The following is a 27,427-nucleotide window of genomic DNA, read 5'->3' as shown; positions in this document are numbered from 1 at the left end:
GACAGACAGACAGACAGACAGACAGAGAGAGAGAGAGAGAGACAGACAGACAGACAGACGGAGAGAGAGATAGATAGATAGATAGATAGATAGATAGATAGATAGATAGATAGATAGATAGATAGATAGATAGAGAGATAGACAGAGAGACAGACAGACAGACAGATAGATAGACGGACAGACAGACAGACAGATGGACAGACAGAAAGACAGATAGATAGATAGATAGATAGATAGATAGACAGACAGACAGACAGACAGACAGACAGACAGACAGACAGACAGACAGATAGATAGAGAGACAGACGGACAGACGGACAGACAGACAGAAAGACAGATAGACAGACAGAAAGACAGATAGATAGATAGATAGATAGACAGACAGGCAGGCAGGCAGGCAGAAAGACAGACAGAGAGAGAGAGAGAGAGAGAGACAGTCAGGCAAGATTAATGTAAGAATGATCGGCAGCAGAACTATTTTGTGTTTTATTTTATTTTTGTACAACACAGGTTTGTTTCATCAAACTGCCTTTGATTTATTATCTCGTTCTTTCTAATGCATTTTAAGATTTCATGAACTAAATGAGTTTCAGTAGTTTCAGTTCAGTTTTTTCTGGACTTTTCAAAAAATACATAATTTATATTATATAATATTAAAGGAACTAACATCAGTGTGATCATAACATGAGCAGCTTCAAGTTGTTCTAGAGGTTAGTTTTGACTAATTGTTGATTTAAATAAAACAGTCAAGTTTTTTTTTAGTTGTCACCTTTGCAAATAATCTTAATTCCAAAAATGCAAAACGTCCAGACAATATTTAAAATTTTCTTTTTTATTTAAAGCAAAACTTAAACTTTTTAATGCAAATTCATTATTTTATTTTTTTCTATTTATCCACTTTTTTTTTTTGTGAGATTAACCCAAAAATCAGTTATTAACTAAATAAAACTGCTGCATGTTTGTGACTTTTTATGCCACTCAACAGTTATTCAAACAAGCTACTTTTCATGCTCAGCATATTTATTTTATATCATAGATTCACTACAATAAAAGTGTGCATATACGACACTAATGTCACAATATCAGTGAGACACAGATATCCTACACACAGCCCTGTTTATTTATATTCACACAAACAGCTACTAAAAGTGATGAAAGTCTGTAATATAATGTCACAGCGCTTTATTCCCTCATACCATTATGGCTTCTTTATGTACTTTCACACATATTTTGCCTCATGCACAGTAAAAACTCAGTCTAAAGTGACATTGAGGGTGTTTAAAGCACATATTTAGCAAGGTTAACTGTCAGTAGTTTTAAAAAGCTATGATTATGTGATCTTTTATCACATTTGCTGCAATGAAATAGCTTTATTATTAAGTATTACCTTTCTTCTAAGGTCTAGCAAGAAAAAGACATGCAGATAAAGCTTAAACTAAATAAAAAAAAAAGGTTTTGTTTGCATATGAGTAAACCTGCATGTTCTCTGTGTTTTTCAGCCCGCTTTGCTCCATACAAGCCCACTGACATCATGCTCAAGCCGCTGCTGTTTGAGGTTCCCAGCATCACCACAGACTCTGTGTTCGTGGGCCGTGATTGGCTTTTCCAGCAGCTGGAGGATGACCTGAGGCCCAGCGAATCGGGCGAGAGCCTCGGGTCCATCATCGTGGGCAACGTGGGCTTCGGCAAAACCGCCATCATTTCCCGCCTGGTGGCCCTGAGCTGCCATGGTGGCCGCATGCGTCAGATCGCATCCAACAGCCCAAGCGCATCTCCGAAAAGTGAAAGTGAGTTTTTTACCTTGTTTCACAACACACATGCTAGAGTACTGGCACAAATGCTTGTGTAAAATGCTCATGAAATCTTTTTTTTTATGCATTCACTACCGTCAAATTATGAGAGACACTTTCGTTCAAAAGTTTGTAGTCAGTCAGATTTATTAATGCATTTGAAAGAAGTCTCTTCTGCTCACAGAGGCTGCATTTATTTGATACAAAATACAGTAAAAACTGTCAAATTGTGAAATATTTTTACCATTTAAAATAACTGTTTTCTATTTGAATATATTGTAAAATGAAGTTTATTTCTGTGATGCAATGCAGAATTTTCAGCATCATTCCTCCAGTCTTCAGTGTCACATGATCTTCAGAAATCATTCTTAAATGCTCAAGTGCTAATCAAGAAACATTTCTGATTATTATTAATGTTGAAAACAGATGTGCTGCTTCATACTTTTGCAGAAACCATCATTTTATTAATTTATTAAAAATAGAAATGTTTTGTTACATCATTGATTTTGATTGATTTTTTTTTTTGAGAAATGTTATCAATTGTGTTAAAAATATTTGCATTTAGTTTTTTAATTGCAAGAGACATTAAATTGCATGTTCAAAACTTGTATGGACAGTTGAGAGAAAACGGCATTGATCCTTGTATATTCAAAACAGTCAAAAAAAATAATTCCAGTGTATTTTTATTTGAAATTCCCACTTTTAAATGAATGTTAAAATACTGTATTTTAAGTTGTTTTAAAGGTTCTCTGTCCATGATCCCAGACAGTTTGAGATGTTTGTGTATTGATGTTAGGATCGCAGCAGCTGGTGATGTTTGTGCTCATGTGGATATTCATCTGTCACATGTTCAGGTGGGGAGCCGAGTTCAGATCTGCCTCTGAGTCAGCCGCCTCAGCCGACCCCTCCGCCCAGCGCCACCAACACCCTGCGATCCAGCAGCTGTCCCAGCACACCTGAGCTGCAGCGGCGCCGCGAGGAGGCCGTCAGACGCCTGGCTGCCAAGGTACACACTGCTTTTTCATGATGCTTTTATTTAATATGCTCACTCTCAGGCCATCCAAGATTAGGATGAGTTTGTTTCTTCATCAGATTTGGAGAAATGTAGCATTGCATCAGTGTCTCATCAATGGATGCTCTGCAGTAAATGGGTGCCGTCAGAATGAGAGTCCAAACAGTTGATAAAACATCACAATAATCCACAGCACTCCAGTCCATCAGTTAATGTCTTAACAAGACAAAAGTCTTCTGAATCCATCGTTTAGGTGCTTTAAACCATTGCTTCCAGGCTTAAATACAAGTGCATAATCCATAATAACACTTCTCCAACTAAAACCCCCTTTTGTCCTTCAAATCAAAATCAAGCTGCATATTTGTTCAGAATGGTTTTGCACTGTAACCTGTGCTTGATTTGTGCAGCTTTCTCTCCTGAGTCAGACAACACAGCTTTTTCACTGGAGGAGAGGTTGCTGTATTATGGATTATGGACTCTTGATGGATTTGTTTCTTACAAACACGCAGCTTTTCGCTTTGCCATAGGTTAACTGATGGACTTGAGTGCTGTGGACTTGTGGATGTAGTTGTCTTGTGCCTCATGAGTATGAGAGTGTTTTAATTTGAACTTGAGTAGAGTGAACTTCACACTGTCCCGTTATAATCAATCAAATTAATTTGCGTCACCAGTCACTCTGCTTGGCATTTCTTGTATGTTTTAGTAAAAGTGTCTGTTTCTAACCATTGTTTATATAATGTATTGGTGCATTTAAATGAAAAGTATTACATATCATTCCTCCATCTGTTCATTTAAAGAGAAAGAGTTTGGAGAATCATTCTTTTGACGCCAGCCCAGCTATGCCATCATTTCTCTCATTTTCTAGAAAATGTGGTGAGAGAAAGCTGTCCGGTCTTTTGAAGCTTGTATTTCACGACTAATACCTGCACATTGATCCACATCCTGAAATCTAGTCCATGTTGATCTGACACGTTCGAGCACTGATTGGTGATTGGTAGATGAACTGTGTGAACTGCCTTGGTTTTTCCAACTTTACCTTTTGCTCTAATTTTCTCATTTAATCGTGTGCCAGTTTGAAGTCTTTGTAGTATTTGCTCGAGGTCAAAATGAATTCTAGTTCATTTAAAGTCAACTGAATGTTTGTGAGAGCCTCTCAAAGAGAACCAGGTGCTTAAATACATCATCTAGGGATTTGCAGTGTTTATGCTGTGTGCAAGGTATTTTTTAATCAGCATACATTTAATCAGCTTTTTCAAATCATCAAATGTATCTGTATAGTGTTTTTAACTATACACCAAAGTTAATATTTCAAATCTCTTAATATATTCCTGTCTTATAGTTGCATTTAGCATATTAGAGTTAGACGATCACATTTTGACTGAGATTTGCTATGAATCTTTTCACAGTTAATTTATAGTAAAATACTGCCAGCCATTGACTCTGTTTTTATAGGACACCTATAAAAAATTTTAAACACATATTTGTATCCCTCTGTAATATTACATATTTGATTTGTCTGCAGCTATTCATTGTTGAATATTGTAATTTATTACTGCGTTTCATACTTTACTTACATGTAATGTTTTAATATAATAAAAATATATACTTTTGTTGTTTTTCATAACAGTTGTGGCAAAAAATCAAGCTCTTTTGAAGCAAAAAGTAGAATATAGCCTTTTATTAACATGCAAGCTTATGTAAAAAATGAAATGGAAATGTTTTGCTTGCAGAATTGTGCAGTTATAGCATTTACCAGCAGGGACTTACTCAACAAACTTTCCCCGTTTGGTTTAATTTGCATGCGCACTCCAACATTTACTCACGTATTGTTAGGATGAGCACAATTTTGAGCAATTTCTTTGTGCAAAAATATTTTGCAAAATAGAAATCTTTACATCATAACTATGTAACAGTTATGTACTTACAAAAACATCTCAAGCGGTCTCCTGTCTGCTCCAGACATTAGAGACTGACCACTTATATAATTGTAAAACTGTATTCTTCTGAGCTTCTTTCAGGCATTTAATCTAAAGTGCTCTTATGCTTTGGACCGTTTGCGCTGAATGCTTTATTTTTCATTAGCAGTGACTCATTCGGTGTCCTCAGATGATTTCACATGTGTTTTGTTTATAGAAATGGGTTTTATGCAACAGCAAGGTGGCTAAAGTTTCTCTGTGCACATTGCAGAGACCAGACTAATAGATAATGAACTGATTTCTCAGTTAGTTGTGGTGTTTTGTCTCTTTGCAGACTGCCTCAGACAGACATGTGTTGTTTCACGTGTCTTGTATGAAGAGCACATGCAGTAATGCTGCTAATGGATTGTGATGAATGTGTGGGGATTTTAATGGAGGTCTGGTGATCTGTTTCCCCTCGCACTGACATGTTTATGATGGAGGATGCAGAATTACATCAGACGCTGTTTTTTTGTGTCTTTGTGTAACAGGTCTCATTTACTCTGTTAAACACTTAAGCGTTTTTCAGACTTAAGCACCATTCAGAACTGAATTCAAAGTGCCTGATTCCTGAATTTGAATTGTAGCAAACTGCAACACCGTTCAAAAGTTTGGGGTTGTTTTTAATGTTTTAATGATAACTTAAAGAGCCACACAGATGGGAAATCAGAAATTACCTGTATTGCAGTGTATGATGTAGCTGTCCATCAGTGTAAACAATGTGCAAATAATTAAACCAAAAAGTACACGATTTATAAAGTTATTGGCTTCTAAAGTAAGGAGTCGACTCTGAATCGCTGAAACGAGTCGTTATAGATTTCAAATCTTTTGCCCATCTCTATGTACGTCACTAGGAACACTTTGCATAATAATCTCCGCCCACCGTCTTGAGAGAAACTGAACTCTGAGCTGCCCCCACCCCCCACACAGACACACACACACACACACAGACGCTCTGTATGGTGTGAGAGCATCATGTCGAGGAGACAGTGTGTTTTATTTTCACTGCCAAAGAATGAAGATCAGAAGAACCAATGGCTAAAATTCATTTTCACCACAATACCAGAGCAGTACAACAAATCCCTTTTGTTGTGTTCACAACATTTCACTGATGACTGCTTTTCTAATCTCGGTGAGTACAGCAGGATTTTCAAAGCGTTTGGCCATAAAAGATGGTTCATTACCAACTTTATTTAGACCAACGAGCATCTCCGAATCACAACGCGAAGTATGATTATGAAGTTATGTGTTTGTTTTCTCCCGAGCGTCTTATCAGTATGTGTGCTGTCTGCAGCCTTTGTCTGCGCTGATCGTCATGTACAAACACGTGAATACTCAACGAAGAGACACCAGAGATATCTATAGAAAGCTTGACATGTCTACTTTAAAACTAAACAAGTGCTGCGGAAAACAGATATTCTGTGATAAAGTAATCCATATGAAAACAACGTGATGTCTGTTTTTCATGTCTCCCTTCGTTAAATCCAATGTGACCACGACCCCGCGCTGAACGCACTATTCAGATTCAAACTGAAGGCGCGGCTTGAATACACACACACAGAAGAAAAAGCAGCTAGACTGTTCAAGTTTTTTATTTTACTGTTTGCTTCGCGATGAGAGGAATAAGACATAATTCACCCCAAACAGATGCTAACGCATAGTTTACCGTGGAGGTGTGTGCGGAACAACCAATCAAACCTGACTATGTTAGTTGACCAATCAGAACACAGTATGCTACCGAAAGGTGGGGTTTAAGGAAACTGAATCTTTTGAACAGCTTTGCGCGAACCGTTTGGGGATCTCTGAGAATTGAGGTAATTTTAAAATGATATTTTGACAAAATGACAATGTTTTTTTAACCTTGGATGGATTTAAACCTAATGTACAGGACTTATAAACAGTGATAGGAAGCTTAGAATTTTCATCTTACTGGCTCTTTAATGAAAGAAGCCTCTTCTGCTCACTGAGGCTGTATTTATTTGATCAAAACTACAGGAAAAACTGTAATATTGTGAAATTTTACAGTTTAAAATAAGTTTTCTGTGTGAAATAGTATTTAAAATATAATTTATTCCTGTGATTTAAAGCTGTATTTTCAGCATCATTACTCCAGTCTTCAGTGTCACTCGATCTTTCAGAAATCATTTGTTTTAAATCCATTGTAGCATTATACATGTATTTACGGTCACTTTTGATCAATTTGATCAAATAAAAATATCAGTTTATTTAAAAAAAAATGTCTTACTGAACCCCAAACTTGTATTTTTTGTTTGCATTAATTTTTTATCCTTCAACGTGTTTAAAATGAACGTTTCTGTGGGAAGGAAGAACACTTTGTTTCCCAGAGTTGAATTTCTTACCGTGCAGTAATTAATCTTCCTATCATTACAATCACAAATGTGTTGGAAGCCTGTTATTCTATTCCCACTGGAGATTTATTTACTTCCCTGACCTATTCACTGTGTGGTGCAGGCTGATTTGTTCCACTGGTAAATATGTGAAATCATTGCATCTGTGCTGCAGGTCCTGGAGTGTGAGGCAGTGAGGTCGCTCATTAGCGCTCGTTGTTTGAAGTGAGACAATCCCGGCGATGCCGTCTTGTGTTTCTTAGGATGTGTTGCTTCGATATGTCTGAGTCTGCTTTTGAAGTTGATAGAGCAGGGACTGGAGCGATGCCGGCGCTGTTGTTTGGAACGCCGTGATCCAGTCTTTTGAAATGCAGAGGACTGTTGAGATGCCGTGAACCCAAAGACCCTCTCTCTTCTTCTCCGTGACTGCTGAAGTCACAATCTCTGCATTAAATGACTAAACTAGTGCTGGACCTCCTCTATATTGATCCAGCTTTTCTTATGGTGTGGTCACAACAGGCGTTGTGCAACAGGGTTTATTGCCAAGAGCTTTGGTTAGAAGCTTGGTTACAACTTATTTGGTAATACATTTTTTTTTTGTGCGTGTTTTTTTTTTTTTTTTTTTTAGGCAGATTTATCCATGTATCAAAAGAAACTTGCATTACATTCAAGTTATACATAGATTTTTGCATTCCCTGGGTCTGGAACCCATGACATCTACTGATATTCTACCATTTAAAGGGGGGCTACAATGCTGTTTTGTGTGTTCAGAGTTGTTGCCTTCAGGAGAGAAAGGAAAGCTTTTATAAATATGATAAAACTAAGAGTTTTTGGAGATATGAAGGATGCAGTACTACTCTATAGGTTCTCAAGATTGACATGAGATTAGGTGAAACTGTGTATGTTATGTACCCTTTAAACAAAAGGATTTTATTTTATTACATGTTTTATTTTTCTGACGCAATAAAAACATGAATTTTGTATTCTATGTAGAACTTGAACCAAAGGTTTAGACCTACTATTATTGTTTTAATTTATTTTATTTTATCAGATGCATGTATCCAAAGAAACATTACATTCACGTTATACATAAGTTTTTGCATTCCCTGTGACTTCTACTGACCTCTATCATTTTAAATTAAAGGATTATCATTATTTTATTATTATTTTATTTTATCTTAGTTTTCTTCAATAATAAAAATGTGAAGTTTGTATTTTATGTACAAATCGTCTATTTTTAAATTAATTTTTCAACCAAGAGTTTATTTTTTTTATTTTATAATTATTTATTTATTTATTATTGTATTTATTTTGTAATTTATTTTCAATAATTAAAATGTGAGGTTTGTATTTTATGTACAAATCCTCTATTTTTTGAAATGTATTTTTCAGTCAACTTCAACCAAAAGTTTATTTTATTTCATTTTATTTCATTACTCTCTCACTCACAAATATATGACATAAGATGAATGCTGGGAAGGTTAAACATCCAATTTTCTGATTAAGCTGCTTTTAGTTATTTGGTGTTACCAATTTTCAGTATATGCAATGAACAGTATTCTGAATCTTTATCACCCCAGCTTGTGTTTTCTAAAGGTAATGGTATGCATTACTGACAAACAGACTCTTTCAACGGCGACGAGGGACATCAGACAGGGTGTGCTACAGAGCCTCATCTAATATTGCATTTCATCTCCCAGGGACTTGAAGCACGGTGCTTTAGGGGTTCAGTCGAGCCCCGTGCGTCTCCGTCTTAAACGGCCGAGCTGTCCTCTGTCAAACACAATGTGAGCTAAACGATACATCAACCATGTTCCCCGGGGACCTGCCGTCCCTCGCGTGTTACCATGGCAACAGGTGAGCAGGGTGGTCACTCGGTCGCATTTAAAGAGACTTGCAGCCACGTGTGCACCGAGGCTCAGGGAGCGCAAACGTGCGGCAGACAGCATGCACAGAGAAGACAAAAGCACTTAATTAGAGGCTCATCACTAATCAGTTTTCAGCGTAATGCTACATTTTAAACAGATGAGTGTGTGGTGTTTTGCTAATGAAATTGGGTGTATTCCAATCAATCCCTGCATGCATCTGTCACAATCGCAAGCTGATTAGTACAGCTCTCTTCATTAGTTTGTTGACTGATTAATTCACGTATTTGCAGTTGAGGCTGTGTTGATGGAGAATTTATTAACTTTATCTTTTTAATACCTTTTTAATACCTGTTTGCAATTAAACACACAGGCGGTCGATCTTCTAGACACACCAGACTATTGACTTTCAACATATTCTGCCTAAGAACTGCCTCCCCAGACAATATATTATATTATGTTATATTATTTTATGTTATATTATATTATAGTATAGTATAGTATAGTATAGTATAGTATATTTTTTTTTAAATGTCAATTTTGAGTTGTAAAATGGTTTGCATGCATTGTTTCATGTTGATTATATTATATTATATTATATTATGTTGTGTTAAATGTCAATTTTAAAGTAAAATGGGTTGCATGCATGTTTTATGATGATTTAGCTTCTATAATAGTAATATTATATATTATTATAAAATATCCTTCCAAATAGTCCTTCCTTTGAATATTGCATTTCAGTAAAATTTCAATTCATTTTGTAATAAAAATGGGTTGCATGCATTGTTTCATGTTGATTATATTATATTATATTATATTATATTATATTATATTATATATTGTTGTTTTAAATGTCCATTTTCAGAAATAAAATAGTCTGTACATAATGTTCCATATAGTTCTTCTGTTATGCTATTTTTCTTCTTTTTTTATGTCAAATTTCACTCAATTTTTCATGACCATATTTGAAATGAAATGGGTTGCATGCAGTGTTTCATGTTGATTATAATTGTATTATTATATTAAACTACTTATATTTATTATATAGAAGACGTAGACTTTGTGAGTCCAAAAGTTGTAATTATTGATTATTTTAAAGATCTATAAAGTGGAATATCCAGTTCTGCTCCTGGTTTACTTAAAGCTAAGTGTCTCAAAGCAAAGATTTCTTTGGCTGTCTGAATCCTGCGTGATGATGGTCTAATCAGCGTGTCGAAGGGTCGAGGGAAATGCACAGCAATCAAGAGATTGAGCCAGTTAATGTGCACTTTGGAAGTGTTGGCTCGAAGCGAGCGAGTTAATGGTCCCTCCACCTGAAGGAGCTTTAGACTGATGCTCTTTCCCCAGACCTCATCTCAGGCTGAGGAGCGTGTCTTTCCTATTAACCCCACCTGTCCAGATGGGAAATATCCCCATCTGTCAAACACAGCTTTCAGCAGTAAATCAGGACAAATTAAGAGTGTCCCTCAGATGTCCTGCTGTGTCACCCGTCTCTGCCAGGTTTCCTCACTCCGTAAGCGTTTCTTCTGTGAAGGACATCACTTCACAGAGAAATACTTCACTTTCATTCTCTTAGATCCATTGCCTCCTTTGGGTATTTCAGATTTTTCAAGAGAAGAATTCAATAAAGAATTACGAAAGAAGCCAACTGAGGTCGAAAATAGGTATTTTTAGGCCCACTTAACCATGGTAAAATCACTGTAAACTCCTCTGATGTTCTGATATTTGTAAAGTTGTGATTAAATCGGTTTATGCTGTGCATGCAAACTAGCTTTTCATTTGATGATCTCTGTCCATCTGAGTTCAGATCCTGGTGTTTTTATCCGTTAGGCTGGTGAAGTTTTATCATTTATGGCTGCAGGATGACTGGATTGCAGTGATGGGTCAGAAAGACTCTCATTTGTGAGCTGCATTATTGATCAAGTGCAAACAGTGGCGTGATATTGGGCTTCAGAGTTAAATCAACATGGATTGAGAGCAGCTCCTCAAGGGCTCACAGATCTCAAGCTGTTCAGTTCAGCAGCCAGTCGTCACAGTACCAAAAGTTTTCAAAAGAGTTTGATCTGTTCTGTCTACAGTGCTGTTTGTTTAAAATAACTGTTCCTCTTATTAAAGAAAAATAGCCATTTCAGAGCAATTGCATAAATGAATATGGCAATATATGTTGTATATAATGATATGTATTGCATGATTTTAAATGTAAATCAGATGCATCTGAAGTTTCTAAGGCTGTTGTTTTCTCTGTGCAGGTGGTGGCGTATCATTACTGTCAGGCTGATAACACGTACACGTGTCTGGTTCCTGAGTTTGTGCACAGCGTGGCTGCTCTCCTGTGCCGAGCGCAGCAGCTGAGCGCATACAGAGAGCTGATGCTGAAAGAGCCGCACCTGCAGAGCATGCTCAGTCTGCGCTCCTGTGTGCAGGACCCCATGGCTGCCTTCCGCAGGGGCATCCTGCAGCCCCTCGTCAACCTGCGCAAAGGTACGCCCTGTTTCCCCCACAACGAATGCAGAAAAGCATTGATGATCTAAAAACATTTGCAAACATGTGTTCGGCTCAAATGACAATGCAATCCAGCTAGTCTGAGAAAAATGTGTGTGTAATAAGAAATTATTGAAATTCATGTTATTACAGGGTTTCTGCAGGTCTTAAATAAAATATATATTTTCCCTTCCAAAAATTAAGGTGGAATAATTGGTGCACAAAGTCTTAAATTCATAGTTATGGCATTAAATGTTGCATGCACTTCAATAAAAAAAAAAGGTCTTCCTCAGTATTCCAGTACAAATTTAAACATCCTTATAACAAAATACATTTACTTGGAGATGCAAAATGACGTTAGTTGAAGAATAAATATCTGTCAGTGGGGTTTGAAAACTTTCTTTTGAATTAAGTTGATTTTTCTGAGCCTAGTGGCAGATATTTGTCTTGTTTTGATCATAAATTCACTTCATTTTGACCAATGTCTCAGAAAGTAAGACATAATATTTTAACTCATTTTCTCAGTCTGTCTTGATTTAAGAATAAGTACACATTTGCACTGGAAAGCAAGACAAAAATACTGATGAAGAACATCACTTTTGTGTGGTATGATCAGAAAGCACAATTAAATGTATTTCCATATCATGGCTGTTTTCTCTCTCTTTTTTCTCCTCCATCAGTTGCACATTATAGTAAAGAAAACAGTTGCATCCAGAGAGTACTATTGAGTGCATTTCACTAATTAAAGTAGGTTGCGAATGTGGCTTCTTGTTGATGTTAATGCCATAATTGAGTGATTAATATTTGAGCTCTTCCTGCATCCGTTACAGTTCAGAGAAGGTTATCTGGACAGAAGGAACATCATGTGTTGTATCACACCGGATGAGTCAGATGTCATGTTCTCCATGTTTAGCAGATGGTCAGATTATTTGCTTGGTTGTTGCATTAAATGCAGTGAAATCCGTTTTCCCAAACCTGCTAGCACATACGCTCTCATGTACTGGCCAACGTTGATTTCTTAGAAGTGGAATGAATTCAATCTACTGAACTTTCAGAAATAGTTTCAGTTTGTAAAGCGAATACTGGAACCGAAAGATCTTCAAGACGTTTGGTTTCGTTAATAGTTTGTCTACATTCTTTCAGAAACACTGGAATCATTAACAGAAATCAGAAATTCTTAATTATAGACGCCCTCCCTCTCACGTATGATGAAGAGGAATGAAAGCCTCGGTTTTCCTCTCCATCACCTACAGGTTTATTTTCTCTTCAGGCGCAGGCTCTCTCCGAGTCTCTGAGATCTCAAGGTCATTGTGGTTTGTTTTATGTGGAGGTCCAGTCTCGATCGATGTTTTATTGTAGAAGTGTAGGTTTCAGACGCAGATAAACAAACCCTGTGTTTGTGTGATGGAAATGGAAGATGCTGATCAATACGGCCTCAAGAGGAGAGACGACAAACCCTGATGGAAACTATCTTCTGCTCTCCCCTCGTTGCAAAAAAAAAAAAAAATGTTTTAAGTCATTTTTATTTTAGGTTTCTCTATTGGGATTTTCTTGCCTCGGTAAAAGTTTACATTTTATACACGTATTTTAATACTGTATATAGTAACAAATAAATAAAATGCGAAACAATTTGCGGCTCAGTAGACAAAATATATATATATATTTATATAGAAAATAAATAGTTGATATATATTTATAGAATATGTTTTCTTGAATAATTTAGTATTTTGTTTCTTCAGTAATTTTTTTTGCCTTGTTATAAAATTAAATCTAATACACTTATTATAATATGTAGTAAAATAACAGGAACTAGTTTGTAGCCCAATAAACATCTTTATTTATTTACATATTTTAATGTTAGTATTTTAAGAGCGAGTGTTTGTGTATATATATATTTTATTTTATTTTAAAATATAAAATTAATTAATCATACTATAATTATTGATACATATTTATATAATCTCTCGTATATTTATATATCAACATACTTGGAATGCCTAGAAAAGTGCTATATAAATGTAATTAATTATTATTATTATTATTATTATTATTATTATTATTATTATTATTATTAGATACTACAATAGAGTTGTGCTTATAAAATAACAAAAAACATAAAATGTCCAGTATTTATTTATTTGATTGCTTGCATTGTGGAAAGATATAACTTTAAAATCTAGAATAAAATCAAAATTATGAGATTTATAATTTATTGATGTATTCTTTGAAAACGAGTCTTAATACATTTTGCAGTCTTGCTTCAAGTAAATTGATCTTGTTTAAGAAAAAATAATAATAATAATATTTCCTACAAAATAAGTCATGTACTGATTATGTGTTTTTTCTGAGTGTACGCCACAGCCACACAGTGTTTTATTGAACGTTGGGCTGAATCTCTCCATCATGCCATGAAGAAGTCAGCGCAGAGATTTGTGGTGGAGCTTTAAAAGCAGAGATGCTTTATGGATGCTGCTCGGCCGTATTCCTCAATCAAATCATATCTGAGAGCAGAGGAAGTGCAGCTCTTGATGAGTTGCTCGCTGAAGAACTATTTCTCCGTCTCTGTGTTATTCCGCTGCGATGGCTCGGCTCTGGGAAGTCACTCAGATCTCATGTGTAATGAATTATTAAAGTGACTCCTGATGGATCCGGAGGGTGACAAAGACACGCCACATCTGAAGACTTTAATTGTGAAGTGGACTGATCCGTGCTCGTCATTACGTCTCACTTTCATTCTGTTGTAGAGTGATTCATATTGTATGGATTCATTTGAAGAAGTTGCTTGCTTAAGTGCATGGAAAACTTCCTCATGTTTTAGCAGTGGCAGAATAAATATAAAAACCACAATAACTCAAAGAAAAGAACAAGCCGTTGTTCTCATCTCGAGTCGGACTCAAGATTCAGATGTAAAGTAGCGTCAGAGATTTCGCTCATACACCGGAGACTCATTAGTGCAGAAGCTCTCTGCTCTCTCTGAGCCTCTTTCTTGGTATTTTACCATTTATTAATGGATATTTCTGACTCCAACTGGACGAGCTGCTTTTGAAGCTGCAGAAAAACACATACCTGTGACATTTTTTATTTTAATTAATGCACAAAATGACTCTCTTGTTGACCGTAAGCCATGAACCGCTACAGCAAGACTAATCAACTGCTGACTGATTGTTTTTTTTCCTATTATTATTATTATTATTATGGTAACACTTAGGTTAGATAATTAACATGAGCTGACATTACCAGTATATTACCAGAAAATGAGATTTATTATGCAATATTTATATACATATCCAATAAAAGCTCATCTTTAGCTTTATAACACTTTGCAATTTGGCATTAATGTATTTAATTAATGTTTTGTATAATGCATGTACTGTATTTAGTTAATGTTTTGTATAATGTATGTAATGCATGCACTTTTTATGTTGTTTTTCAGAGAGGAAGATTGCAGAGGAAGATTGCATCATCTTGATTGACGGGTTGAACGAGGCCGAGTTTCACAAACCGGACTATGGTGACACTGTCGCCTCCTTCATCACCAAGATCATCTCCAAGTTCCCCAACTGGCTCAAACTGATCGTCACTGTGAGAACAAGCCTTCTGGTGAGACGTGAATATATACTGAACTGGGAAAATCGATGAAAATCTGTGCAAATAATAGAATGCAACTGATCATATAAATAAATGAACAACGACGTAAATGACTTAACTAGGAAAGAGAATATAGTCCAGTTTAACAGATGGACAAATTGAGTGACATCCTCATCCTCAAAACCATAAACAAAACGACACTAAATGGGAAAATATGACAGATTCGACAGGTTTTGATGGCAGTTTGGATAGATATGGTTTGTGTTTTGCACAGTGAATCACTGGCTGCTGAGGCATGAAGCTGAATTTCAAGGGGTTTTTTTCTTTCTTTTTCACCCAAAATCAAAATAAATAAAAATGATATCGAAAATAGTTGGACACGCTTTATATTAAGGTCCAGTTCTCACTATTAACAAATCATTAACTATGAATTTTGCCTCAATAAACTCCTAATCTGCTGTTTAGTTTTAGGTGTTTGTAGGATTAGGGATGTAGAATATGTTCATGCAGGATACAGTGACATGCGAAAGTTTGGGAACCTCTTGCAGAATCTGTGAAAATGTGAATCATTTTATCATACAAAATAAGAGAGATCATACAAAATGCATGTTATTTTTATTTAGTACTGTCCTAAGATATTTTACATAAGATGTTTACATAAAGTCCACAAGAAAAAACAAACAGCTGAAATTATTCAAATAACCCCATTCAACAGTTTGTGAACCCTTGTTTGTTAATACTGTGTGTGGTTCACTGAAGAACAGTTCTCAGTTTAACTGTTCAGAACAAACCAGGGACTCATGAACAACCATCACAAAACACAAAAACAGTTGTGGATCAACCACAGGTGTGTGCTTTCGCATGCCTTTGATTTGGTTTGCCAGAATATTTTTCTCATCTGCTCAGATCAGGTTGGGTGTTACGTTCCCCATCTCAGATTCTCTCCACCTCATCGTGTTACTTTTGGCAGGAGAGTCTTGTAGCTCTAATAAGGAACAATGACCCTTTAAGTGAGACGGTAGGACAGCTAGACAGTAATCCAGACAGGAGGAGGTGAAAAGGAAAAGGGAGTGCATTTGAGAGAGAGAGAGAGAGAGAGAGAGACAGTGTTCGTGTTGGCTGCGTCTTGACAGTTTGATAGGTAGTGCTCGACTAGCAGAGCAGAATCATCTAGTGTTTGATATGTGTCAGACGACAGATTGGAGAGAGAGTGTGTGTGTGTGTGTGTGTGTGTGTGTGTGTGTGTGTGTACTTATGAAAGCCTTCTAATGCGTTCTGCTTTAGCTGTCACTATAAGAGAGGAGAGCTAGTCTGGCACTCAATAGGACTTTGCAATGGTTTTCAGCCTTTTGAAAGTATTTGTTGTATATCTTGAGATTTCTGTATTTTCTCTGAAATATTTCATTTTTTATATATCCAGTATGCCACTGTAGACTAGTAATATAACATGTTTATGCAGTAAAATACAGTAAAAACTGCTGAAGTAAAAGTAGTCAATGCATATGTTATTTTCATCAAATGAACCCAAGGAAGATTCATAATTAATTACTATATTCATTATTAATTGAAGTAGTACAATACTTATAAATAATATTTACATACATTTTTTTTTCCAAAGTTTGGGTCAGTAAGTATTTATTTGTTTTGAAAGAAATGAATACTTTTATTCAGTAAGGATGATCACAGTTTCTACAAAAATATCAAAGCAGCACAACTGTTTTCAGAAATGTTTCTTGAGCAGTAAATCAGTATATTAGGATGATTTCTGAAGATCATGTGACACTGAAGACTGGAGGAATGATGCTGGAAATACAGCTGTGCATCACAGAAATAACATTTCAAATAGAAAACATTTTAAAATCTAACAATTTTTTCACAATATTACAGTTTTTACTATATTTTGTATCATATAAATGCAGTCTTAGTGAGCGGGAGAGACTTTAATAATGTTGTAGTATATGTCATTCAAACACTTTAATATATGTTAATTATGTAAAATACATACTTAAGACTTGATATTGAATATTTGAGTGATTTATGCAATTCCACATTGAAAAAGACAGTTTGAACACCAAAGTTTTTCTGCTGAAGTTAAAATCAGAGCCTTTCTCTCTGAAAACACTTCTATATTAATGACTGAAAATGTGCATTAGACTCACCCTAATGAGTTTGACTGAATCGATTCAGAACTCTGATTCAATTGCATGCATTTGATGTACTAACACTGTAAAACCTGATATATTAAATAATAGTCTGGAAAAAAATCGTTACATTTTTTTTTAAAGGTACAGTTTAGTGAACCATTAGCCAAAATATATGTATAAAAAAATGTGATTTTTTTTTTTTTTTAAATATTTGGTAAACCAGGATTTTATGGCCAGAAGATAAGATGGAAATTCTGATGTACAGCAGATACTTGCATAAAATCTATCAGTCATCACTCTGTATATCCAATAATACGTCTTAGTAAGATGATATTTCAGTGATCAGAACATATAATGCAATGCAATCAAACGAGGATTGAAAGATAATAAATAAGTGTTCCTTAAAAAGGTCTGATGAACATCTTGAAACATTTCTAATAATATAAAAGTTATTCTTGCATTTATAAAGTTCAGTAAAGATTTCACAGTGAAAAGATGCTAAAAAAAATGTAAACTGTCTATCAGTCGACAGAAGGCATGTAGTGGATTTTTCAGCATCATGATACAGTGGGTTTTATACGGTAAAAATATATGTAGGTGAATATTGGTGCATATGAATGTGCATGTGTGGGGAACATGCCTTGATCATTTGATCTAATAATCAGGTGTGTGTGATTTCTTCTGTTGGTTTGTGTGTGATGATGACCATCTCTTCAGGTATCAGGAGCGTCTCACAGGAAGTGTGTTGTGGCTTGATATGAGGCTCCTGCGTGATGTAAAATTCATTGTGTTTCTCTCTCGCTCTCATCTCTGCGGTGCTGTGTTATTGCTGCAATATAACAGGATTATTGGCCCTATTGATTTGTAGAGATGTGTGTGTGAGTGACTGTGTTTCACCAGTCTTCCAGTTGATCTTGTGGACCTTAATAATTGTTTGTGTGTGTGTGTATGTGATTGTAAAGAAAAAGCAAGTATTTGTCAGTGACATGATGTCTGGAGAAACCATGTTTCAGTCGATCAAGAGCACATGTGCACGTGTTAAAATAAAATGTAACCTACTTAGATTTTAATACCTACTTAAAAATAATTTCAGTTTTCATGGGAGAACAATAAACTGAACTGTATTCAAAACTTCATCAGGCAGAAAATCAACATTGTCCTCCTCTGGGAAAGGTTTTGGGTGCATGTCATGACATCTGCATCTCGTCTTTTCAGGAGATCACCAGTCTGCTGCCCTTCTCTAAGATCAGTCTGGATGAGTTCCCAGACAACAAGGAGATGGGGACGGACCTGAACGCCTACATCCAGCACCGCATCAACACCAGCCAGAACATCCTCAACAACATCTCCCTCAACGGCAAAGCAGACCCCGTCATCGTGGGCAAAGTCAGCTCCCACCTCATCTCCCGCAGCCAGGGCTCGTACCTGTACCTCAAACTGACCCTTGACCTCTTTGAGAAGGGTCATCTGGTCATCAAGAGCGCCGGCTACAAGGTGGTGCCCGTGTCTCTGTCGGAGCTCTATCTGCTGCAGTGCAACATGAAGTTCATGAGCAACTCTGCGTTCGAGCGCGCCGTTCCCATTCTCAACGTGGCGCTGGCGTCGCTTCACCCCATGACGGACGAGCAGCTGTTTCAGGCGCTGAACGCGGGCAGCGAGCGAGGAGAGCTGCTGTGGGACGACTTCCAGCAGAGGATGGAGACGCTCTCGTCTTTCCTCATCAAACGCAGGGATAAGACGCGGATGTTCTGCCACCCGTCCTTCAGAGAGTGGCTGGTGTGGAGAGCGGATGGAGAGAGCTCTGACTTCCTGTGTGAGCCCAGGTGAGCTTCAGTGTTGAGTCTCAACAGATGTCTCGGAGAGTTTCAGCTTCTACAGTATAGATAGGTACAGTAGTGTTGACGTTTTATATGAATAATATAAACTAATAAATCTAATAAATAATATTTTTTTATCATTATATTGGTTTAATATGTTTGTTTCATATATTTGGATGTTTCGTTTAAGTTTTAATATTTTTATAATTTAACATAAATTATTCAAATTTATTCTAAAGTAATATGTTTAAAAAAAATCACATATCAATGTCATGAAATTATAATCATTTTAAATCTCTCATAAAAAAGAAATATCAGTTAATCATTTCAAAAAGATATTTAATAATAATTTCTTATATTCAAAAGGCTGAAAATGTAAATATGTATATACATAGTTAGCGTCTGCTAAATGCATAAATATATAATATGGACTATATATAATATTTCCAGCCTGAATATATTATAGATTATTATTTTAAATGTTAAAAAAGCATTTTAATACATTATAAATAATATAATTATCATACATTTTTGAGAAACTATCAGTTATCTTTTAATCAAATATAAAAAAAGCTTACATTTTAAAATTATTCGAGTACATTATAAATAATATAATTAAGTAATACATTTCTTGATAAACCATCTTTTTTATGATAATAAAAAATGATGGTTTTTTTTTTGCTATATATTATGTAATTATGAATTTAAGTATGTCACACAACCACAAATTCATCGTTTCAAGTGATTGTAGCCACATAGATGAATCTGGTATATGCTTAAATGATTGCTGACTCTAGTTTTTAAGTGATTGAATCAGTTCGACCAGATTCTCTTAAATGAATCAAACTCTAAAGCTGTTTTTGTTACTGAGGGTTAATTGAAATCCTCTATTGAAACGTCTCTGTCTTTATACTCTCATACCCATAAGTATAATGACACAGTCTTTAGACTTAATGTCCAGATAAAAAGCATCGTAAAATCCTTGCAATCTTTACGATGCTGCTTAAAGTTACATTGTCTGCAAATTCATTGCAAATACATTGTGAATATTCAGTTGGCCAGCTCTAATGACACTGTAGTTTAATGAAGAGCCAGTAGCTGGACTGTGTTACTGTGTTCAAATCTGCATCTGTAGGTAAGTCCAAGAACAAATCCACCCCCAAAAAAGCTGAAAAATCACAAAAACCCATTTTCATTTGATTCATATGTTTGACTGTTATATGAGTATGTTGTTCTCTTTTATCTCTGTTCAGCTCCAGACACACAGTTGAATTTACTGGCTTCATTAAAATAAGAGAAATAAAATAAAATAATACACAGACAGATCGTGCTCGTGCGTGTGTGTGTGTGTGTGTGTGTGTGTGTGAGATGCCAGATCTGTCTTCACAGTGGACTAATGAAATCTCATGATCTGCTTGAGGAGATGATGAAAGCCAGTGCTGATTTAAGAACATCCAGTGTCCTCTCATTTAATTACTTTGAAATATATCACCAGTCCATCTCTGATTACAGACAGAAGAAGGTGAATCTAACAAAGCCAAAAAAATCTAATAAAGGGATTTTTGCATGATTTTATTTGTACTTTTGCATTAAAGTTATCATTATTATTTTGTATTGGTTATCATTATCTTCAAATTTTCATATTATATGCATGTATGTGTATGCATGTGTGTGTGTGTGTGTGTGTGTGTGTATATATATATATATATATATAAATTAGTGCTGTCAAAATTAGCGCGTTAACACATTCGATTAATTTGAAATATTTAACGCGTTAAAAAAAAATAACGCAATTAACGCGGTTGCAGTTTTTTTTTTATTTCCAGTTGTGGCCTATGTGTGTTCAACGTGCAAAGAAATATGGATAAGACCAAGGAAGGACTTTTAGACGGAAAGTTTCAGTATAAAACTCTGCCGGATTACTCTTCAGTCTGCCACAAGAAATATTACTCTTCATTCAGTCTGCCACAAGAAACAGCAACATTAAAATCATGAACTCAAATGTCATTGTTTAAAAAAAAACAAAAAAAACAATGACTGTAACAGTGCGTAAATCAGACCTTTCTATAACGCTAACGTTAATAAGCTTAAATGAAAATAACGAAATAATTGTGTAGCGGAGTATTTTTTGTACACAGTGCCGCGAACTGTCAATCACTCCTGTACGCTTGCATCACTGTCCTCCTCGCAGCTGCAGCAACTTGCGCTCTCTCTCTTCATCAAGCTTTAAAACAAAAAGGGGACAAAAAGATCATATTGTCTTTGTGCATAGGCTATAGATTAATTAGATAAATGAATATCTAAATTTGTGCCTTGCCGTCTACGGTATTTTTTTAGAACTTAGAAAAAAGATGCTGCAGCCAATGAACAGCCAGCGGGGGCTGCAGGACGACTCAACCTCCGCAGACAGTTTTTAATGTTTATCAGACAATAAATACTCAAGATTTTGCTTTAGTATAACTCACAACGAGTTTCACACACCTTCTCCGGCCACGTTGAGTTGTTGACGCTTAACAGTGGGAAAAGCGACACATGCGCTATTCACTTGTATAACTTAAGGGTGAATGGGTAATGTAGTTTCTGCTCTGGGTGGGATGAATTAGGAAGCTTGCATTGTGAAGGGCGCTCTGAAAATCGGCAGTGCAGGTAAAAGATTAAAACCTCTATTAAAACAGATGTCCAAATGAGCGTACCGGTACGCTACAAGCACGTTCTGGGCGCACGGAGAGGTGGCGGTACGCTCAAGAGCTATATTTGGAAGTGGCAGTACTGAGTACTGGTGCCTACTGGCCCACTTAAAGCACTGGCAATGACTATACTTTGGAATTTTTTTTGCAGTCCACTTAGAATTCAACATGGAAATCATTTTTGTTTTTTATTGGCATTGATTGTTTTGAAATTCAAATGGTACTTACATGCCTGTGTTTTTATTTCTGTAATAAATATGGCTTTCAAGCCAACAGTTAATTTGGAGGATATTGATGGTTTATTGCAGGTATGTTGTTTACATGAGAAAATCTGTGTTACAAGTTAAACAAAAATTCCAATAAACAATCATATTTTGAATTTAAATAGTTTCTTTGTCTTGAGTTTACATTAATTATTTACATTTTACATTTACATATCCAAAAAGCTTCAGTCTTTTAATTGCGATTAATCGCGATTAATTGTAAAAAATTGTGCGATTAATTAGTTAATTTTTTTTAATCGATTGACAGCACTAATATAAATATATAAATGTATTAGTGCTGTCAAACAATTCTGTTCACATAATATATGTGTGTGTACTGTGTATATTTATTATGTATGTTTAAAGACACACACATACAGCATATATTTTTGAATATTTATACTAATATAAATTATATCATATATAAATATATTTAATATATAAATGTAACCTATTTTTATAAAATATGTATATGCATGTGTGTATTTATATACATTACATTAAATATACACAATACACACACATAATATGTATACAACAACTTTTATTTTGGATGTGATTAATTGCAATTAATCATTTGACAGCACAAATATATATACTGTGTGTGTGTGTGTGTGTGTGTGTGTGTGTGTGTGTGTGTGTGTGTGTGTGTGTGTGTGTATATATATATATATATATATATATATACACACACACACACAGTATATACTTAATTTGACATTATACTTATTATTTACTTATTTCTAATTTGTGGGTGTGTATATAAAAAATGCATAAATTATGCTGTTATAATTTATCTTTATATATATTTTGCCCTTGGCATGAGGTGCAGCATCAAAAGTCTTCCACCCCTGTCTGTTTTGGGCCGGCTGCTGGATGGTGCCCCAAGTGTGGTTCAGGTTCTTTAGTTCACGTTCTACATCCGGCGCCAGGTCTTCTTTGGTCTGCCTCTCTCACGTTTGCCCTCTGGTGTCCAGAAAAGGGCTGTGCGGGTAATATTTCAGATCTCTCCTTAGTGACCAATCCACCTCCATCTTCTTCTCATGATGATGTTTCCAATACAGCCCTGCTTATTAGAGATGATGTTTGGACAGAAAATTCAGAATGATTCTCCTAAAGTTCTTTGTGTGTAAAACGGAGATCTCTTTCAGGTCGATGTCTGTCATCCTCCAGCAGTCTGAACCGTATAACATGGTGGAAGCACACAGCTCTGCTACACCTTCAGTTTAGTCTTTATGTGACACTGCTGGGACCTCCAGACACCATTCAGCTTTCTATATGCATCACCTCGGATTGAACCTCAGATCTGAACCTCAGAACCTCAGATCTGCTCAGCACATGTATTAATATGGTTTGTCTTCTCCTGAATGTGCTGGTGTGTGTTGGAGATCAAACCCAGATCCACCTCACAGGTCTTGACTGGTTTTCTGCAGTTCTCTGCATCACCCAGTCAATGGCAATGTTAAAAATGAATGCCCACATCACACCGCCGTGCCTCACTCCAGTCTTGACACGAAAACGATGGTCGCTATTTCCCATCTTACAAGTAAAGCTGTTGTAGAAGCTTTTGATGAGAAGAACGATGTCCTGTTGTATTCCACATGAGCGTAGTATGCGCCAAAGGCTGTCTCTGTGGCGGCTGTCAAAAGCTTTCTCAAAATCTAGAAAGCTGATGTATAGATGCCTCCGCCATTCTGTGCACTGTTCAATGATGATTCGGTGATCTGTACAGTCTCTTCTTCTCCGGAAACTGCCTGTTCTTTTCGAAGATGTTGGTCAACTGATTTTCGTTAGGATCTTACATGGTATGTAGGGATGCACCGAAATGAAAATTCTTGGCCGAAACCGAAAACCGAAAAAGAGAAAACCAAGACCGAAAACCGAAACCGAAACACCGAAAGAAAATATGCCAATTATTAGTAGCATTGCATTTATTGCTATGACCGTGTACTAACTTTACTAAAATTAAGACATTGCAATTGCATAAATTAATATTAAAGTTTCAAAGATAATTACAATTACATAACATATTAAAAAAAAAAAAACATAAAAATACATAATTACAAATGATGCAAATATTTATTAAGCACATTGCAACAATGCACAGTAGAAAATAAAATTCAAACTAAAAATTTATCCCACTCATGTTTATATTTAATAATAATGTACAGGGGCCTACTGGCCTGCAGAAAGGTTTTAAAATGAACAGTTCTCTCATAAAAACAAAGTGCATTTAGGTGAAGTGCATTTGAAATTTTTCTCTGTAGGACTAGAAAGTGCATCACTTCTCCAGTTGGCAAGACTGTTATCACTTCTGGGGATGGGGACTTCAGACAGATAACCATCTAGCTGTTGAGCAGTTGAGCTTGTCATCTGCCTGACATTTGAGAAATATTTGAGAGAGTGTATTTAAATAGGGCCAGGGCATAAATGAACATTTTTATCAAATTAAAGCAGAAATCTAGCAGAAAATCTAGCATAAATATGGCTACAATCTGATATTATGTTTGTGTGTGTGTGTGTGTGTGTGTGTGTATATATATATATATATATATATATATATATATATATATATATATATATATATATATATAGTAGCCTAAGAACAAAATAGCCAACGTATTATTAATATTTGAGACACTTTCTTGCAGAATTCCACTGAACATATCAGACAGCGATGGTGCATGCCACTCATCTGGTGCAGAGACGAGTCTTTTTTTCTGCGCTCTGATCTGTCTCCTGCGCTTGGCGCTTCTCCGTCTCCACGCGGGTTCTCCGCATCCAGCGCGGCCTGGATCATTTCTCGTGCGCGCTGCCTTATTTCCGCATCCAAGTAATGGTTTTATAACACAGATCAAGCACATTCGCGATGAAGTGCAGAGGATCCGAAAAGATCTCAGTGAGACGTGTGCTAACAGACTCTATAAGACTGTACTTTTCTTTTTTTTTTACTTCGTGGTCCGTCTTAATCTCTTTGTTAGGATATGTTTTAGTGCTGCGAATAAAGGAATACGAAGAGAGAGAATGTTCTCACTGGTGTTAAGTGAATGTCGCGTGGAGCTCGTGGTCTGCGCTATGCTGGTGCACGTGCAGGTCGCGGTTTCTGTTTGCGTCATCACAACATTTCGGCCGTGTTGTTTTGGTGATAAAAGTCTATCGGCCGAAAACCGAAAAGGCCATTTTCGGCCGAAAATTTTCGGTGGCCGAAATTTCGGTGCATCCCTAATGGTATGGACATAAGCGTTATCCACGTCACTTATTGCTAAGTGCCCCTTTCTTGGTGATCTTCTCAATGATGACTTCTGGACCAGTCTGTTGGTATCTCTTTTTCTTTCCATGTATCTGTAAAGAGTGGGAGAAGCATCTTGGATGCAAGCTCTGGATCTGCCTTGAACAGTTCTGCATTCATGTAGTCCTGTCCTGTTTTTAAGGGGACATTATGGTTTCCATAATTTCTTCCTTCCATTTTCGTCTTTGATTGGTGTCTCTCTAATTCCACAATATTTGCCACAGATCACCTTGGTTATTTTATATACTTTTTCTTGTTCTCTCCTGCTTCTTCTTTTATCTGATCTGGCCAGTCTCATCACTTCTCTATTTACTTGTCGTAGTTCAGCTGATATCTCTCTTTCAGTCTCTCTGATTGAGCATCTTCTTCAGTTTTCTCCTGGTATTGATGGCCTCTGTTGGGATCCATTATTTTCTTCCTTTGAAACCCCAGCATGCTTCGCTGGTCTGGAGATACACTGCTTTGACATGTTTCCACCTGGTGTTAACATCTTGTTGTTCCATTAGGAGAGTAACAGGTCATCTTCTGAATCTCTCTGTGAGGAAAGAGCGTCCCTGCAATGATGAGATCAATCAGTCCTCTCCATTTTCTTTCATGGTACCGCAGCCCTCTCTTCCCATGGCTATTTCATAGTTTTGGTTGCAATTTCCAATTTGTGCATTCACGTCTCCCATCACAACCTTCATGCCATGTCTTGGTGTTTCCTTCAACACAGCTTGTAGCTGCTCATGACATTTGTCTTTTACATCTTTATCGCTATCGTTTAATACTATATGATAGTCGTGTTAATTTGCTTCCCTCTCAGTCTGATCTTAATGAGTCTGTTATTAACAGGTTTCCACTCTATCAAACATATCTCGATACCCTTCTTAAAGATAATGGCTACTCCTTCAAAGTGCTGATCGTCATCTCTTCCGGAGTATAACACTGTTTCTCCTGTACTGGTTCTCAGTTTTCCTGATCATAACCCTAGCTCCCAGGATATGTCCGTTATTACATCTACTTTCTGATGTTACTTAAGCCAGCTCTCCTCTGTCAGACATTGTCCTCCCATTCCAAAATCCTTATTTATGTTTGCTCTATGTATACGTTTGTGTATAATATTCATTATAATAGGATATATTATACAATTTATAATGCATATTATAAATTAATTTATTATTATATTATGTAATGCATAAATTAATGAATAAATGATACAGTTTTTCTGTAATTTTTTTTCTCTCCTGCTCTCATTGCGGTGTGTCCGAGCGCTCTGATTGGTCCATCGACTCTCCTCCCTGAACCCTCTCCCGGTTCAGACTAGAAAAGTTGGCTCTGAAAAAGAGGGACTTGTAAAAGGTTCCCTGCCTTGTTATTCGGCTGCTGAGAGAGAGAAAAGAAAGGCGACAGAATGAGTTTAATGTAGAGGAGATGCAGCGCTGATCAAAGCCAGCTGCATTCATGCGTGGCCTTTTAATGAAGCTCGCTTAATTAACACCAGCGAGAGCCTATTCCACCCTTCTGTGTTTTACAGGGGCGCTGTTACAGACAGACCAAACTCTGGACTCTTTCACAGCCTTGCATCAAATACTGCATTACACAGAGCTTTTAGTCAGAGATTTACCTCACGAGAAGCTCGTTTCATCTCAGAGATTGGAAGATTTGACCTTTAATTATATGCAATTGATTCTTCGTTAAAAGTGTGGAACAAATCTGAATTTATAAAGGCAGAAATTGACATGAAAAGTGAACCACACACTTATTTTCACTGCATGTTTAATTCGGCCAGTGGCATCCACATAAGCCAGGAAATAAAAAGTGATATTTTCCTCTTTTTTTTTTATGTATAATCTAATTGAGGGTTTTAACAGCTGGATCTGGCAATCATTGTGCTTCTCATCTTCTTCCTTCATAAATGCACATGTTTCTCTGCAGGAGTGGACATGCACTGATGGCCTTCATGTTGTCGAGGCAGGAGGGGAAGTTAAACAGACAGCAGACTATGGAGTTGGGACACCACATCCTGAAAGCACACATCTTCAAGGTACCTGATGCATCCATCTATCCATCTGTTAAAAAGTTATTGGCTGCCTTATTTTTTGTTTTCAGTTATTAAATCAATGAGATTTTATCTAGGCATGTCCTGTTGCATTTTTAAATGCACGTTACAAGTGAACTTACAGCAATCGCAAAGATGGAGTTTGTG

The 27,427-nt window shown here is 36.3% G+C and overlaps 1 protein-coding gene across 4 annotated transcripts in view; it reads left to right on the top strand.

Moving 5' to 3' along the window:
- The window catches only part of tanc1b (tetratricopeptide repeat, ankyrin repeat and coiled-coil containing 1b), a 164,159-nt gene that overhangs the window by 115,219 nt on the left and 21,513 nt on the right, over positions 1-27,427 (top strand). For all 4 annotated transcript variants that reach the window (XM_052565546.1, XM_052565547.1, XM_052565545.1 and 1 more), the window contains 6 exons: positions 1,500-1,787; positions 2,645-2,796; positions 11,220-11,451; positions 14,885-15,051; positions 18,399-19,006; positions 27,157-27,265. In XM_052565546.1, the coding sequence (XP_052421506.1) occupies positions 1,500-1,787; positions 2,645-2,796; positions 11,220-11,451; positions 14,885-15,051; positions 18,399-19,006; positions 27,157-27,265 (1,556 nt within the window). The remainder of the gene's footprint in view (positions 1-1,499; positions 1,788-2,644; positions 2,797-11,219; positions 11,452-14,884; positions 15,052-18,398; positions 19,007-27,156; positions 27,266-27,427) is intronic.

Source organism: Carassius gibelio, chromosome B9, assembly GCF_023724105.1.
Source record: "Carassius gibelio isolate Cgi1373 ecotype wild population from Czech Republic chromosome B9, carGib1.2-hapl.c, whole genome shotgun sequence".
Taxonomy (NCBI): domain Eukaryota; kingdom Metazoa; phylum Chordata; class Actinopteri; order Cypriniformes; family Cyprinidae; genus Carassius; species Carassius gibelio.
This window is presented reverse-complemented; position numbering and strand designations above follow the sequence as displayed.